General features: G+C 43.8%; 1 protein-coding gene across 1 annotated transcript in view; it reads right to left on the reverse strand.

Annotated features, from left to right (window-relative positions):
• Positions 1 to 2,637: 2,637 nt before the first annotated feature.
• The window catches only part of mrpl11 (mitochondrial ribosomal protein L11), a 62,840-nt gene continuing 47,990 nt past the window's right edge, over positions 2,638 to 17,487 (reverse strand). Inside the window, exons 3-6 of the mRNA XM_052073893.1 lie at positions 10,768 to 10,863; positions 6,015 to 6,108; positions 4,458 to 4,617; positions 2,638 to 3,328 (exon numbers count right to left, since the gene is read on the reverse strand). Of these exons, the coding sequence (XP_051929853.1) occupies positions 3,208 to 3,328; positions 4,458 to 4,617; positions 6,015 to 6,108; positions 10,768 to 10,863 (471 nt within the window). The 3' untranslated portion in view covers positions 2,638 to 3,207. The remainder of the gene's footprint in view (positions 3,329 to 4,457; positions 4,618 to 6,014; positions 6,109 to 10,767; positions 10,864 to 17,487) is intronic.

The following is a 17,487-nucleotide window of genomic DNA, read 5'->3' on the forward strand; positions in this document are numbered from 1 at the left end:
GTGTGACACATCATGACTAGTATTGTTCTACTAGTCTTCTCCCGGGGCTGTGTGACATGTGAACGTAGCATATGTCGTTATTCTCCAAGGTGAATGTGAACCATACGAGGAGAGAGATTTCTATTTCTGACGTAACATCACTCGCTTCTCAGCATCAGCACCCGCATCCTCGTCATCATCATCATCACCATCATCGTAGTCGTCATCCTCCTCCTCCTCCTCCTCCTCTCCTCATCGTCGGCAGTCCTCCTTTTTCTTCCCCCCCGAGCCAGGTTCGCTCGGCAACAGCGCTGACGCACACGCGTGACGAGACAGAATGAGACGCCATCTGACTCAGAGTGACGCACGAGGGGGTAGCGACGTGCGCGCGTGCGCACGCATTCGCCTCCCGCCTACGCTGATGCCGATGATGATGATGATGATGATGATGATGACACATGGCTCCTTTTACAAATCTCCTCATTGCCTCGGCGTACCTGCAACTCGGAGGGCTCCATATATAGGCATTCCGGTGCCACGCTCTATTCTCAGCATCCATTCCGCAGCTCGGGCCGGGGAGGGCTGCGGTGACGAAAGAGGGAGGAGAGAAGAAGAGAGGAGTTGAGGGGGAAGGAGAAGGAGGGGGGAGACAAAAGTGGGGAGTGAGGGGAAGCTAAATTTAGAGGTACAGTAAAATGAGGCAAGTGGGACAATGTGAGGCAGCACAGGCAATCCAATCGTTTAACATACTGTCGGAGCATTTCCGCCTTTTTGGTCAAGCACAAAAGTTACATAACACGGGCATCAAATATACATCATTGCACGTATACTACGGAGGTGGAGAGTAATAAACTAAATATCCATCACTCCCATGCACATTCTGCATTAATTTTTTTTAACATATCCTCTGTTATTATATATTATCGTGAAAAGTGAATTGAGGAGCTTCATTGAAACCAGGTCTGTGCACACATCTGTGATGATTCAAACAGAGAGGCGAATTGGGTCGTTTAAAAACGAAAGTAGAATCAGAATTTTGGGATTTGACGCGGGTCATGGCAGAAGTACACGAACAATGTCTGGACCGTATTTTGAATTCTTGTGATCCCTCGTTCATTGCGCATACCAGACAAATGTTCACCGATTAAGACGCACCTTTTAAATTAATTGTCAAGGTATTTCAACACACAAAAATTTAGCAAACAGACTGCATACAAAATACAATATCGGAAGTGTTCAAATTGAAGCCTTACATGATCCTTCCTACATGCTGTAATCACACTGAATCTTGAAATGCTTTTCAAAAACACATTGTATATAAAAAAATAGGAATAGAAAAAAAAATCTGTGAAGTATTTAAAGATGACTTTCACAGATCAAACGTAATACAGCAAGAGGAGAACTGCACAAGCGCTTTACTTTCAGCAACAACAAAACACGGACATTTCCAAGTGACCGCAAATATTTGAACGGTGTATTACTTGTATAAAATATGTTTTTTTTTACCCTGAAAAATGAACGTACCGGTACGTTGAAACTCCATACTGACTTTTGTGGAACAGTCGAGTTGAGCAGCTCAGCAGTCTTCAGTGAATCAGTCGACTGCTGCCATCATCTGTTCGAAACAGGAACTGCACAATACGCCATGTCAAACAGATAAATTGAATCTGTCAAAAAACAAACAAAAAACGCACTATTTGAGATCGAGTCCGGCGTAGTAAAAAGGCAAAAAATAAACATGACGGGCATGGCGCAGGGAGGGAATCAAATTAACATCCTTTTGAAATTCGAGGCTAAAATGTTGAAACATCGTTTCCTCTTCTTTTATATAGCACATGAAGCTGATGCACAAATTACACAAAATGGAAACAAGGAAATAGTGAAGTTTACCTTTTAAGACTTTTTTTTCTAAAGGTTTCTAAAAAATAAAATAAAAAAAATTCACATCAAAATGTATAGACAGCAAGTGTCCTTTCTTTTCAAGCTGGCGGAACTTGTAGTTATGTGTGTTTTTTTTTTTTAAAGCAAATTAAGACGGAGTGAGAAATTTCAAGTCAATTGTACCAATGGAGTGAGGGGGAAGCAAATGTCAGACTTCGGGGCGACACCAGTGTAAAACATCTATGATGCAAGTTTTGTTTGTTGAAAAAACAAAAAGACAAAAAAATGTTGTGAAATTTGAAGTTAAACACACTTGTCATACTCACGTATGGAGTGAGGGCGGCCCGGTAGTCCAGTGGTTAGCACGTCGGCTTCACAGTGCCAGTTCCCGTGCCTGCGTGGGTTTTCTGTGGGTACTCTGGTTTCCCCCCACATTCCAAAAACATGCATAGAAGGCTGATTGAACACTAGGTGTGAGTGTGAGTGCGGATGGTTGTTTCTCTCTGTGTGCCCTGCGATTGGCTGGCAACCGGTTCAGGGTGTCCCCCACCTACTGCCTGAAGATAGCTGGGATAGGCTCCAGTACACCCCGCGACCCTAATGACGATCAAGCGGCTCGGAAGATGAATGAATGAATGAACGTATGGAGTGACGTGCACGACTAACTTTGAAGCTTGATGACACCGTTACCTTGTGGAAAACTTCGAAGGTGCAATGATTTTTTATTATTTTTTTTAATGTAAGTCTGAGAAAATTCAAGTCAAATAAGACGCAGCAAAGAGTTGAATTGGATTTATTCAGTGTTGGTATTGTATACAATGTGTATAAATAGGAATGGGGGGGTAAGGAAATTCAGTGCACGAGTAGAACGACATGGGCAAACAAAATGCCATTTAAACCTTACGAGAAAACTACTGTTACATTTGCAACATTATTAATTCCACCACAGCTTCATAGAATGCTTAAGGTCGATGTACTCGTAACACTCTTTGTCAACACTCGTGGGACAACGTTGGCATTTTAGTAGGACACTAGTGAGTTAAAATTGTGCACGAGTGCATCATTATAACATCGCTATTAGCATTGAACGCTTCACTAGCAGATGTGGATGTCCTATGCAGAAATGCCCAGAAGTGGTAAAAACAAAAAACAAAAAAACAACAACCCCCCCCCCCCCCCCCCCTGTTCTACTAGTGCAAGGAATCGTCTATACCAGTGAGGTCAAAGAGTGTACGAGTCCACGGACGACATGGAACAAACGCTGCTCGGGCTTTCCATGGAGGGCAGTGTAGCAGCTCACATGGCCGCTAGGTGTCAGTAAGGAGCCGCGGAAACGCTCTGAATGTTTTATCTCTTCTTGCTTTGTGGGGCTTCAGCCACAGCCGCAGCCTCGGCAGCCGCCGCGGCGTCCGCCTTCAATTTCTCTTCTCGCTGCTCCAAGAACACTTTGTACTCGTCAGCGGAGAGGCTGAACACACAAACAAAAAGAAGGATTAGGGGACGTAGGGGTTTTGCTATTTGGGGGGGGTGGGGGTGGGGTGGGATGAGAGAAACCACTGCAGATCAACCGTATTGTTGAATCGTATTGTTGTTGAATCGAAACACATCTTATACACCTCATAAAGGTTTTAAGATAGCGAAGACTCAATAAATCTAATCTTGCGACTTTATGACTTGAAAATATGACTTTTCAGGTTTGAACATGTATGCATTTATTGATATTGTGACATTAAGTTTAAAAAATAATCTGCTTATGCTATTAGGTTAACAAGATATAAACACTTATTCAGGAGAATAATTCTTATTTTGTGTGATACTGCAATGACTTTAATACTCCACCCCCCCCCCCCAAAAAAAATACGCATATTTATTCTTCTGATATTCTGACATTCTACTCTACAAGTTTTTCCTCAAATCAAATGTATTCACACATTATAAATATAGTACTTCGTTCTCATAATATTGGTACTAATTAAGAATATGTAAAAGCAGATTTCTCCAAAATGAACGAGATTTTCTCCAAAATGGGGCCTACATTAACACATCATTTTCAAACAGATATGAGACTATTTTTGGAAATATATTAATACTCACAATATTAAGACTTTAATTTTGAAAATATTATTTTCTATCTAGAAAATATGTTTCAAATATAAATATGAGTTTATTCCTGAATTTATGTAACTATTGTCATATTTATCCCCCCCCCCCAAATTTCCTGTATTTTTGTAAATGACAAATTATTGAGAAAATAAGTTTTCTTTCTTGTCACAATATTAATAATGAAAACAATTTCGCTTTAATTACAAAACTATTTTTTCTTGTGATATTAGGATTTGAAAAATACAATTTATCTGAAAAATATACATTTTTTTTCTTACACATACAAATATACTTGTCCAGCATATTGGTGCCGTTGTGGTGCAATCGTTTGAAAATACTCCTTATTCTTATAAATATTTCTTTGTCTGTTACGTGGGTGGGCGCAGTTGTGCTTAAACTTCATTAAAAGTGGCGATCAAACATTCGACTCGGCCAATCTCGAAGCTTCTGGCGCCGACTGACACAATGGGTTGTGCCACGGTTACGCCACTTACTCATTGACCACCTTGATGCCCAGCGAGCGTGCCGACCCTACGATGCTTTTGACCACGTTCTCCAGCGACGTGTTCCGAAGCTTGAAGCACTCGTCCTCCGCTTTCACACGGGCGATCTCGTACACGGCTCTCACGGACACCATGCCGGCCGTCTCGTGCCCTTCCAACGGAATGAAGATTGAATTATTTACTTTGATTATCATTCTTTTACTCATTAAAGTGACAGAGAATGATTCATCCGGTCAGGACAGGAAAAACAGCCAATGTAAAAAAGTGGGCCAAACATCACGGAAAGGCGACGACCCCTGACAGGGAAAATCTCATTGCTTTACTGCAGTCGCAACTTTCAACCACCAGAGGGTATAAATAGACTAAGAAAACAATCCTGAGTAGTTTGAACACAGTGCAATGGAGTTTCGCAGAGACTGGAAATGTCCGTCTGTGTGGATGCCATCACGAGGCGCTGGCAAAGCTTCCGGGTAAAAATTGTTGTTGAACTATCCGACGCCCCCCCCCCCCCCCCCCAAGCACAAGTGGGGACCACATAATATAGTACAGTGTTTTACCCCTCCACACTGTGTGTATGCATTGCTGCTCCATGAGTTTTAAATTCAGTGGGGCCCCGCATATTTGCGGATTAAAATCAATCCACCCTTCATCCTCACAAGGGTCGCGGGGTGTACTGGAGCCTATCCCAGCTGTCTTCAGGCAGTAGGCGGGGGACACCCTGAACCGGTTGCCAGCCAATCGCAAGGTACACAAAAAAGAACAACCATCCACGCTCGCTCTCACACCAAGGGACAATTTTGAGTGTTCAATCAGCCTTCTATGCATGTTTTTGGAATGTGGGGGGAAACCAGAGTACCCGCAAAAAACCCACGCAGGCACGGGGAGAACACGCAAATTCCACACAGGAAGGCCGGAGCCGGAATCGAACCCGGTACCTGGGCACCGTGAGGTTGACGCGCTAACCACTGGACCACTGGGCCGCGGTGGATTGAAATTAATCAATTAATTAATTAATATAACTTTTGAAAAAAATTCCACCAGGAAGCAACAAATGCAAGACAAACGGTTGAGCTACAACATCCACAGTCATATACTCTTTACCCTCTGGGTAGAATGACTAATATTAATGCCGTACTGATCATTCCACAGAGGAGCTGAGATGGTTTTATAAATTTCACTGCAAAAAGGCAAACTTTGTCCAGTGGGATTCATAATACCACCTCAATGAACAGCACTTATCATATCGCTCTGTGCAGTTTTTCACCAATCGCTGGTGTGTCTTAACCACATCCCCCCAGAAGAACTGGAGTTAAATGTGTTTCTCTATTGTAGAATGTGAACAAGAGTGAGCGGGCAGCAGGGTAGAGCTGGCTGTTAGAAGTCAACATCTGAACAGAGACGGCGCCGAGGAGGGATTAGCGATTCTCTTTACTGTAAAAGCTGAGAGTCCGTTGGAGCCGCCAGAACTGTGAAAGCAACACCGCTGGAGTCGAGCTCAAAAGGCAGCGAGCGTTCCCATGACATGAAGGAAGGAGGCGAGTGTCTCACCTGTTTTTCCGGCTCCTTTGGCGATGCCCGCCGCTTGCTTGAGGAAGTATGAGACGGTGGGCCGGCCGATTTGAAGGTCGTACGTCCTGTCGGGCTGCCGACACAAAGGGGTGATAGTTATTATCATGGAAGATTCGTCTTGCGCAGATTCCTCAAAACAAATCAAAGCCTTTCTCTTGGCTGAGAAAAAAAAAGTCTTTGAAGTCATGCAAACTTTTGAGTTAAAAAGGTTGCAGCCTCAAGCAGAAAATGACGAATAACTCGACAAAAAGTGCTTGAGTTGACAAAAAAAAAAACTCCTTTCGAAACTTGACGACAGCACACTTTAATTTAGCAGCTACAGCCAACATTAAATTGTCAGCTGAAGTCATATTCTTATGAGGGTGAGGGAAAAGTTTCGGACCCACCTGTCACAGTCGGCAAATCTGTGATACGTGAGACCATATATGTTATTTTATTTTAGTTTTTCAGGGATTCACCCTTCACACACATATTTTTCAACATACACCTTGTGACCCGTTCTCACTTGCATCCAGTATACAAATAGGAGACTATTGTATAACAAGCCTTTGAGGAAACAAGTACAAGTCTATCATTCACACTGTTCTCTTAATAAGAGGCCCAGCGTGCTTGCCTCAATTTGTTTGTCACCCCTGATGAGGTGAACTGTAAAACTGACCATTGACAGGCTAATGGAAATGAGCATAATTGGCATCGGAATTCTAAACCCTCAAAGAACTACCGGCACTTTAACACGCATGGAACAGCGGCACTCTCGCACAGAGCAACTTACGCCCAAATGTTCACATGTCAATGTCACACACCACCTCACTCGGCTTCACCTCTTAAAGGAAAATCAACATAAATCAGCGATGTATTCAGCGGGTATTGAATTCCCATTTGTGGGGCTTTTTTTCCAATATGGTGCTAACACAGATAACTACCCTAATTTTGGCTTATAATGATAATCACATTTCATCTCAAATATTGACTAGATTTGCACCTTGATCCAGTTCCTTGCCAAAATGTAAAGAATTGCGCAGAGCATGCTCCACCTCCCTACAAATGAAATGTCCTGCTAATGTATTCACCGCTTTCTAGTGATGGGAATTCCGGCTCCTTTTAGAGAGCCGGCTCTTTTGGATCGGCTCCCTAAAAAGAGCCGGCTCTTTCGGCTCCCAAATGGCTCCTCAGTTTTTTTGTTGCTTAAATTAATTTAATACCAAAAATAACGTAATAGTATGTGTAAAATGAAGTACTAATGCAAAAATAGACATTATATCAAATATTTATTATTTATATGGCTTTATTTATATTCTTCTGAACATACTCAACATGGAGTACTACAAAAATAAAAACAAAGTACAAAGACCCATCTCAAAACAAGGTCGTTAAAAAGTTCCAATCTCTGAAAGTGTGTATTTATAAGCTTTTATCTATTTACAGTAAAACAACATATGTAAACTTTGAATACCACACAACAAATTATAAATTAAAATTTGTAAAACAAAAAAAATGCAGCATTCAGGTAAAGGTTTTAGCTTGTCTTTAGCGAAGATTGGCATGAAGAAAAACCAAGTGCCTCAGCTTTGAGGGGTTGATCCTGTTTCTCCTCTCTGTTAACATTTGCCCTGTTTTGGGGAAGATTCTCTCTGAGGGGACAAATGTTGCTGCAACACAAAGCTAACACAAAATGGATGAAAATCTCTTGCAATCATTTTACCCAGTTCCTCGTCAATTGTGTTCTGTTTTGCTGGTTTTATAGCTTTTTGCATAAAGTGGCTCATAGAGCTCTGGGTTGTACATCGAGGCAGTTGTGACATTGCAGCAGCAGCAACAGTTGCAGACACACTAGCACTTTCATTAATAGCTGGTCCCCTTGCTTGTCTTTTCTCTTCAAATTGTACTGATGAGTGGACATTTCTGATGTGCCTGTGCAGGTTATTTGTGGAGCCTGATCTATGGGATATTTTAACCTTGCACAGTCTACACGCTGCCTTTGAACTATCAATAAAATTGAAATGAGTCCTTATTTCACTGCGTTTCCTATCCATTTTCTCACCTTTCCACTTTCCACCGTGTAGTTTTTTTTCACTAACTAGCTCTCTCGTCTCCTCGTCTGTCTTGTTCGCGTGCTGCTCAGTGTGCTGCTGTGTGTGTCTCTTCTCTAACCCCTCCCCCTTATCTAAACTGCACCGCGTGCGCGTGTGTGTGTGTGTGTGTGTGTGTGTGTGTGTGTGTGTGTGTGAGTGTGCGTGTGTGTGTGTAACCCTTCCCTTCTGGCTCCCAATGAGGTGGGAGCCGGCTCCCAATGAGGTTGGAGCCGGCTCCCATCGTTCACTTCAAAGAGCTCTGGGAGCCGGCTCGTTCGCGAACGACACATCACTACCGCTTTCATCTGACACGACTGCTGTGAAGAGCTTCATTAACAAAAGACAACACGATAGATTCATGTAAGTGTCGACTCCCACGCAATCTTCCGCACTGACACTCTGACAAGGTGTTTGTATTTTCTCCCGCTGCGTGCGCTTTTGAGGATGAAAAAGACACGGCAAGCGGCAGGCGTAGTTGCTATTCCCCAGAATGCCGTTCTCGATGCTAGGCTAAGCTAATTAGCTGCAGTTGTCACCTCCCGGCATCAACAGGAAAGCGGCAGCCATCGTTAGCGGGGCACAGTCAACTCGGGTGGCGCGTCTTGTTTTTCACGGGGGTGTTGACGAGTCTTATGGCTAATGAAGAAGAGAATTGAAAATACCACGAAGTCGGATACATTTTGTCAGGTATGTAAAAAAGCCATGAGTGTTCTAGCCGAGTTATGTGTAGCGTTAGCATTACTCACGGCACGTTTCTTAGATGCCTGTCCATCCATCCATCCATTTTCTAAACAGCTTATCCTCACGAGGGTCCCAGCCTTCATCAGGCAGGAGGCAAGGCTGATCTGCTTGCCAGCCAAGGACACACATAGACGAACAACCATTCACACTCACCCCTCGGTACAATCTGGAGTGTCCAATTAACCTCCCATGCATGTTTTTGGAATGTGGGAGGAAACCGGAGTACCCGTAGAAAACCCACACAGGCACGGGGAGAACATGCAAACTCCACACAAGAAGGCCAGCATCGAACCTTGCACCTCGGCACTGTGAGGCCGATGCACTAACCAGTCCACCACTCTGCCCCCCTTAGATGTATGTGTGTAAAGAAATTATTTTGAGAACAAAATCGCTTTCTGTCTTCTTTTTGTTCATTTACATTTTGAGGTTTCACCGAAGCTAAAAAATAAAATAAAATTCACGGCAAAGTCACACGTCTGCTTGACTCTTGACAAAAAGCTAATTTTCTCTGCTTCTTGTGCAGAAACTAGTGTTGTTCGTGAAAGCAACCTATGTTCTAATCCTGATTACCAAAGAACAGAAAAAGCTCGGGGGGGAAAAAAGTGGGTTTTCCATTGACTAAGTGAATTTGAGAGTAAGTTGAGAGATGATAACCATCCTTTCAAACATTTTGTGATACAGTGATGCAGCTACGGCTTTCATATTTTCAAGTTATGAAACCTGAACGAGAAAATATTGCCTCTTGTTATGAAAGAAATGTCAAGATACCAAAGGTAAAAATATAGTATGGGTTGCTACTCGCATCTCCGAGTTTCCTAAACGCAACATGTTTATAGCTGCTCTGCCATTGACTATTACCGAGCATCATCCTGGCATCTCATTGGTAAAGAGGGACCTCTATGCCACGTATGCGTCTATGTGTGGAGATAGATATATGTGTCTGTGCAGCGTCCTTGTTATTCACCCCTATGAGCCATTCCGAGTTTTAACGCAAATATGAATCACCCAGAAAAAGTGTTCACTAGTCGGGCGGTCGCTCACTATGCTGATGTTTGCCTTGGACATTTTCAAAGGATCGTTAAAAGCCGACAAAAGCAAACATCCTTGGATCAGTCCTTTACAAAATGCCAGGCAAAAAAAAAAAATCACTTCTGAGAGAGAACATGAACTAAAGAGGGCAAAACACGATGAGGACACAGTTAAAAGTTAAATGACCATTATTTTTCTTCTTTACTTTATCATTTGTTGGGTTTTTTTTTACATTATACATAACTCTCATTTATTGTGCAATAATCTAATTGTAACATGCGCTTGTTACATATTTTGATGCATTTTTATGCTTTGGAAAATATTTATGTCTGAATTTTGGGGGGCTTGGAACGAATTAGGGCATTTACATGGAAAATGCATCTCTACTTACAATTTTTTTTTGTGAAGACGTTTCTTCCAGAACCAATTAAATCATGAGATTCTTCTGACCTATAAAATGTGTGCCTGGCTTGCGAAACTGCACTCATGCAACGGACATTACCTGCAGGTGGCAGCGATGGGCTTTAAGTAGATCATATGTCACTGTATAGTGACATTTGAGGTGGCAGAGTGTCAAGTCAACTCATGAGTGGTGATGTGAGAGAGTGGTGGTGGTGGTGGTGGTTGTGGTGGGGGTGTCAAAGAAAGAACACGCACTTTTCACTCATTGCAATGTCTTCCTGGCACTTAATGCCGCTTGACTGCACCTTCCTCTGGGTATTACTTCATTAATGAATTGCAAATGAAAAAAAAAGGCTTAGTTCTACGCCTGACTATGAATTATGGAAGCGCTCAGTAAATGTTCTTCGGCTGGTGGGTGGGCCCGGTCGGCGCGGGGCGGGAAGCGAAAGGAGGTCGCTTGGAGTTGGGAGCGCGCTCATGCAAAATACCTTCACGTTGATCTTGATTGGAAGAGGGATGCCTTCCTTCATCTCTTTGGTTTTCTCGTTGAAGTCCTTGCAGAATTGCCCGATGGGGATTCCTCTCTGGGTTGGCAGAAAAATAAAAACATTTTTAAAATGCTCCATAATATCCGGATAAGTCAAATTTGACGGCAATAAATACGCTGCCATTTTTTTCCACCATGAAATTTGATGTATTTGCTCAAAGTGACTCAAGTGCAACTTTATTGTCAAATGTGCATACAGCATAGACGAAATTTCTTCCCTCTCACAACATACAAAATACACATATCAAAATTTAAAATATTCTTTCGTTCAGGTGCTATGAAATTTGTGTGCAGTGATTTTGTCGACTGAAATAAATTTTTGATTTAGCATTGTGTGTTCGATTCACAATAATAGTTGGAATCGAATGTGAACAAAAGACACAGGGTGCCTTGAAAATATTAATTTATCATACTTCAAAATTATGAAGCGACTTGAACTGACATTTTCAGTGACTTTCTTTTGCTTTCTTTTTTTTTTTTAATGCCAAAAACAAGTAATGTAAACCATGAAAAATACACGTTCCCTAACACCAATGAAAGATTAATCAGCCATTTTTATCAAACCCAGACAGGCTATTAAATTTGAAAAAAAATTGATAAAGAGAAATATGATGAATACATTTTTGGGCAAAACCTGGAACATGCTACAAGGTGCGTATGAAAACTGAACATTATCTGTAGGTGAGAGTTAAAATGGATGAGGGGGTGAGGCGGAAGCCTGCATGTCACCCGAATCTGCCCGGGGCCGCCGTCATCCATCAATCACAAACCCTCAGATTTGACTGCACGTGCGTACACACACACAAACACACGCACGCACACACATGCGCAAACAAAAACTCACACACAGGGTATCTGAGGAAATGTACATATGACAGGGTGTGTTTGCATCAATGTCACCAGTCAAGTGTGTGTGTGTGTGTGTGTGTGTGTGTGTGTTTCAGTGGCTGACACTTTTATATTAGATATAAGGCCCCTTGTTATAAATTCAGTGGAATGCACTCGTGTGTGTGTGTGTGTGTATGTGCCACGTTGTTTATGTGCGCGTCTGTCACTCGGTTGCGCGGGCGCCCACAGCCGCACAAGGCCGGTGATGAATGAGCCTACCGTTCTGCAGCCCAAACGCGGCGAAAGCAAAACGGATGGCTGACATTAAGTCAACATGTAACCCGCCACACACAGAAATTCAACAGGCGACGTCCAATAACGAATCTAATTATTCGGGCCACAATTTAAATTGGCCCTCGCCCTGCGTCACCCCATCCACCGGCCCCACCATTTATCCTGACGCGGTGATTGAAAACGTTCATTTCGGAGATGAAGGGAAGGAGAAAAAAAAGAAAAAGTTTAATGGAGCCACCTTCCGTCTCTAATCAAGGAGCTGATGAAAAGTCAGTCATCCCGAGGCGTTCCACGATGACGGGGTTTCGGAGGCGTTCATTTGAGGTTAATGGGCTAGAAAGTTCTTTCAAGTCCACTCAGGGCTTCAAAAGCACTTTATGAATGCTAATAATGGCTCCATATCACCATTACTTTGGCATTCCTGATACTGGATGTTATGCACAGAGGTGGCAAAAGGAATCAAATCACATCTTGTACTTCAGTAGGAATGCAGATTCTTGGCGGGAGACCAAGAAAAGACTCTCAAGTTGGACTGAAGCAAAAGAGTACAGACTTTAATGTGCGTGAGCCGAAAAGCAAAGATGACGTTTTCCCCATTCGTCAAATAGAGTGACAACTATTTTGACAGAAAAACCCTTTAGGGCACACCTTTAACTTAAAATTGTTCAAATCGTCTCAACACTAAAAACGCTCAGATTTGTGGAGTGCTCTGTAGAAGCAAACTATTTCTTGCTGTGCTGCACACATATGCAGCATTCCTGCCAAATTTCCGACACGTTAACGGTTCAAACCGGTGACCGAATCACAATCGATGCATGATTGTATCTCCGAAACGACACCATTTTTGCACGTACGAGGTTTCAGCCCGACAGTGTGGATATCTCAATAATTCTCTGTTACTGCGGCTGAGTCTGCAACCTAACTTGAACGGCGGTGCACTCGTATTTAATTTTTCGTAACACGTCATCTATTCAGTTTTGCACCATGAGACTTTCTCAACGTCAAATCCGACTCGGTAAAGGCAGAGGAAAAAACAATGAGGTTCCCAATTGTTTCACGGTCGACGTGATAATTTCCATCCTGATATTTTACAACAATAAAATGGAATACCGACATCCCCCAGAGGCTTTATTTGTTTCTAACTACCATTCCCTGCTGTGCTTATTAACCAAATTCCCCTGTCAACCCGACTACCTTCGACATGTGCCCTTCCCTCCCTATGCATCGCATAAAACAACATCACCTGAATAAACAACAAACGGGGCGGGGGGGCACCTAATTAAAAAATAAAGATTCATATAGGGATGGCAATGCAGCATGTGAATTGAAGAAAGTGGCATCGTCTCACTCACTCAGTAGCAACCTCAATCTCTGTCATTGTGTGCGCTTGGCATCATCGAAAGAGCTTGACGCCACCTTTTCATGCCGCACAAAGCCGAGAAAACCCTCACACCGGCCCCCACCCCCTTCCCCGACCAGCCGAGCCGGAGATAACAGCCCCATTGCATGTGAATGTGCTTAAGAGCAGACAAAGGAGCGCCATGACTAAACATAGACGGAGAAAATGACTTGCTCAACAAAAGTCGGCTGCTTCAAAAGGGCTCGGACAAACATGGCGACCGCGTTGGCAAGATAAGAAGGACATGCGAGGCCACTTCAACAGTAAGCCGAACCACACCGAGTTTTGTTGGATGTGAGGATTAGCACTCGCTTAAAACATAAATAAATAACCCACAGGTGACGTTTTCAAGTGCCTTTTCCTGAGTGATTCCTTTAAAGCGTGAAATTCATCTGATGCTGTTGGAAGCTGAACTCCTGAACTTTTTTTTTTTTTTGTGTGTGTGTGGTGCATGTGAACCTGGCTGCGTAGGTACTTGCAAATTGCACTTGAGCAGAAGTACAAATACTTGTGTAATAAAGATAAAACATCACTCTGGGTAAAGGTGATGTCGAGATTCAACTCTTGTACTTAAGTAAAAGTACAGTGATCCCTCGCTATTTCGCGGTTCGTTTATCACGGCATCGCTGATTTTTTGCAAACATTCATTAAAAAAATTAAAAATTCTATGCGCTAGTGTGTGCCACTGCTCAAGCGCGGAAGGTCCATGTGGGGCACGTGTGTGGTGCACGCATGGGCTCGCAGATGAGTGAGTGTTTGTGTGTTTCTGAGAGAAAGAAAGAGAGATAGAGAGAGAGAGAGACTTACAAGAACAAAAGCAGGTCTCTCCATCCTTAATTGTCTAAACAACCTTAATTGACGAATCATAAACACGTCTGCGGCACACGGGTTCACTGGCCCATGTGTGTGTGTGTGTGTGTGTGTGTGTGTGTGTGTGTGTGCACTCTGCTCAAGCGCAAAGGGGCGTGGGGCATTTTTTAAAATATATATGTTAATTGGTCGCTACTTCGCGGATTTTCGTTTATCGCGGGTGGTTTTGGTAACCATTAACCAGGATAAACAAGGGATTACTGTAACCAAGTTCTTCACTGTGCTTTCACTTTCTGCGTGAAAGCACAAAATGATTCTGTCAAAGTAAAAGGTCATCAAAAAAATCAAAATTGAGTACAAGTACAGTTCCAGAAAGCGAGTTCAGGCGAATACCCAAAATGTCTAGAAAGTCACACTCTACTGTGCTATATTTACTGGGCTTGAAACACTGCAATAATCCCTCTACTGGGCACTAATAATTATTTATACAATTCTATCCTTCTGCAATGACTATTTGTCTTTTGTTGTCAATATTTCTCGCCGTTTTTTTCCCTTATATTTTTATGTTCTTTTTCTATTTAAAATACTCCAAATGTTTGAACTTCACAAGGAGCTGCTTTCAAGATAACGGCAGAAGGGTATCGTGACAAGGAAAAGGCTCGTCTATTCTATTTGGAGCAACAGTGTTATTTTTTCCAACGCGTTACATCTCAGCCGCCTTCGATGTGAACTGCATCGCATTTCAGAACAGTCAACTTGCCGTGAGCCGCCCCACAAAGAGGCTCGTGCTAATGGTTTAAGTACTTCAGGTTTGTCAGCCGCTTGATGTTGACAGCATTTGCCACGTTTGTTGTGGCGTGCGGATGGCGACGTAAGAGCATAAACTGCAGTGAGAGATGCTGCGAGCGCTCTTTAAAAGGTAGCAGATGGCGAGCGAGTCAAAAAAGTCCGCTTCAAGGTTGACTCGTGCACTTCTTATCGCATTTATTGAAGTGGCAAAAGCGGCGACGACGGGCCGGCCAAATGGCTAACTCGCTTCACCGCGTTCAAGCATCTAATCATCCCGCAGCTCCAGCTGCTGGAGAAATCCTCTGCGCATGACTGAGCGGAGCGGCGTGATCTCCAGGAAGAAAAATGACTGCGACCCATCACGGCAAGCGAGCTCACGCACGACGTTGGCTTGACAAGGACAACAACGTTCCGGCTGCGCGTGTTGAAAAGGACCTTGGGGGTGCGTGCGCGAGCTCAGATTTAACAGCACCTTCGTAAAGAGGTTCCTCACCGTTAAATCCAGCGGCAAAAACGTTGAGTAATTGCTATGTGATGTGTTCGGAATCCACTCAGCCCACTTTTTTTGCTCCTCACAATTACAGGGCCAATTAGACATTTGCAATTAAAACCGGAGATGGGTCTATTTGATTGGACCCTTCTGGCAAATTCTCAGTAACCTTTTCTTGACACTTCCTCGGTAGCCTTCTGCGTGACAATTGAAGGCCACGACACATTCTGCTAATACGGCAACTGACACCATCTGTCGCTGGGATACAGTCAGCAAGCAACACTGTTCTGTTCTCATGCTTTTTACATGCCGATCTTCATTCACTGCACGAACTGGGTCATCTTTTCTCAAGATCTCCACACAGAGTTTCTACTATCTTCTACGACCTTTATCTCCTTCATAATCTAGATCCCGTGCCGAGATTGACACCCTAATCTTCTTACTCAAAAGCTGGGGGTAAAAATAAAAACGTACCTGCTGAATATATTCGTGGATGGCAACAGTGTGTAGAAATAAAAGTTGCGTGACGATTTATAATGACCAAAAATCCGATGCTAATTTCAATTAGCCTGTCTGTGGTGTTTCGCATTATATGCTAGCATTAAGCAAGCAGACTCTAGTTAATAAGTGGTTGGGTTAAACATCCATCCAGCCATCCATTTTCAGATCCGCTTCATCCTCACAAGGTTTGCGGGGGGTGTTGGAGCCTATCCCAGCCGTCTTCGGGCAGTTGGCGGGGGACACCCTGAACCGGTTGCCAGGCAATCGCAAGGCACACAGAGACGAACAACTATCCAACGCTTACACTGTGTGGGACAATTTAGAGTGTTCAATCAATCATCCTGCCATGCATGTTTTTGGGGAGGAAGCCGGAGTACCCGGAGAAAACCCACGCAGGCCCGGGGAGAGCATGCAAACGACACACAGGGAGGCCGGAGCTGGAATTTAACCCGGTACCTCTGCACTGTGAGGTTGGCGCGCTAACCACTGGACTATCGGGCCGCCTGGGTTAAAAATGTGTATGGGAAAATAAATTGCTTAAAAATCTACACTGTCGTTGGGGTTGACTGTACTTGATTGGACCGTCTGGCAAATTCTCTGCAGTCTTTTCTTGACACTTCCACGGGTGTTAATGTGATTGCCCTTTCAGCTTCAGGAAGTCTTTTTAACAAGACGGCGCACTCAAGTGGTGCGATGTTTGGACAAGGGTGGGGTTGGGGAGTTGGTGTGGTGAACTCTGGGGAGGCTTGTTGTGGGCGGGGGTGCGACCCATGAGGAACTTCCGATATTCAGCCAAGTAGGAGGCGAATGTAAACATTTGAACAAATGAATGACCGTTTGTTTGAGCGAGCCGAGCGGCGCGGCGGATGGTCGGCGTTGGCGAGGGAGCGGGCTGGAGTGGGGGTGTTTGGGGTACGTTTCTGCATGAATGCCGCCGCCTCATTTTGAGCTGACAGGACTATGCTGAAGAGTGGATGCGAATGCATATCAAGCTGCCGGGGAGAGCTGACAAACGGGGGAACCGTTGTCCGCGCGCGGTCGCAGGTGTGTCCACATTGCAGCCAACTGAGCGGCAACAGAAATTGCCTGAGAAATGGCAAGGAGACAGGAGAGAATAGGTCAGGGGATGTTATTGCGCTTATGGAAGCGTGGCAAACATGGAGATAAAGGGCACACGGACGGTGATGGGCCACCAGGCGGGATTAATTGCCCCTGGCAGACGAGGATGGGGGCAATAATTACCCCACATGGCGACATGGAGCGCTATTGTAATTGTGAGGCCGCCGCGTTAAAGAACTCGCGAGCTTGGTGGGAGGCCAGGGTCATTAAACCCTTCTGAGAGAAACACTCATTCATTACCTTGTACACTTAACCTGCCTCGCACTCTGTGTTTTATACTGTGGTGAAGCGTCGTGGATAGCAAAGGCCTTCTCTGCCGCCCTTAACAATATCAGATGCAGTGACCTGTCCAAATTTGGTCAAGTCACATTTTTTTTCTTCGAGAATTCGATACTATCACAAAATTAAAATACAGAAAGATGAATTGAATA

This window comes from Hippocampus zosterae, chromosome 1 (assembly GCF_025434085.1).
Source record: "Hippocampus zosterae strain Florida chromosome 1, ASM2543408v3, whole genome shotgun sequence".
NCBI classification, from domain to species: Eukaryota; Metazoa; Chordata; class Actinopteri; order Syngnathiformes; family Syngnathidae; genus Hippocampus; species Hippocampus zosterae.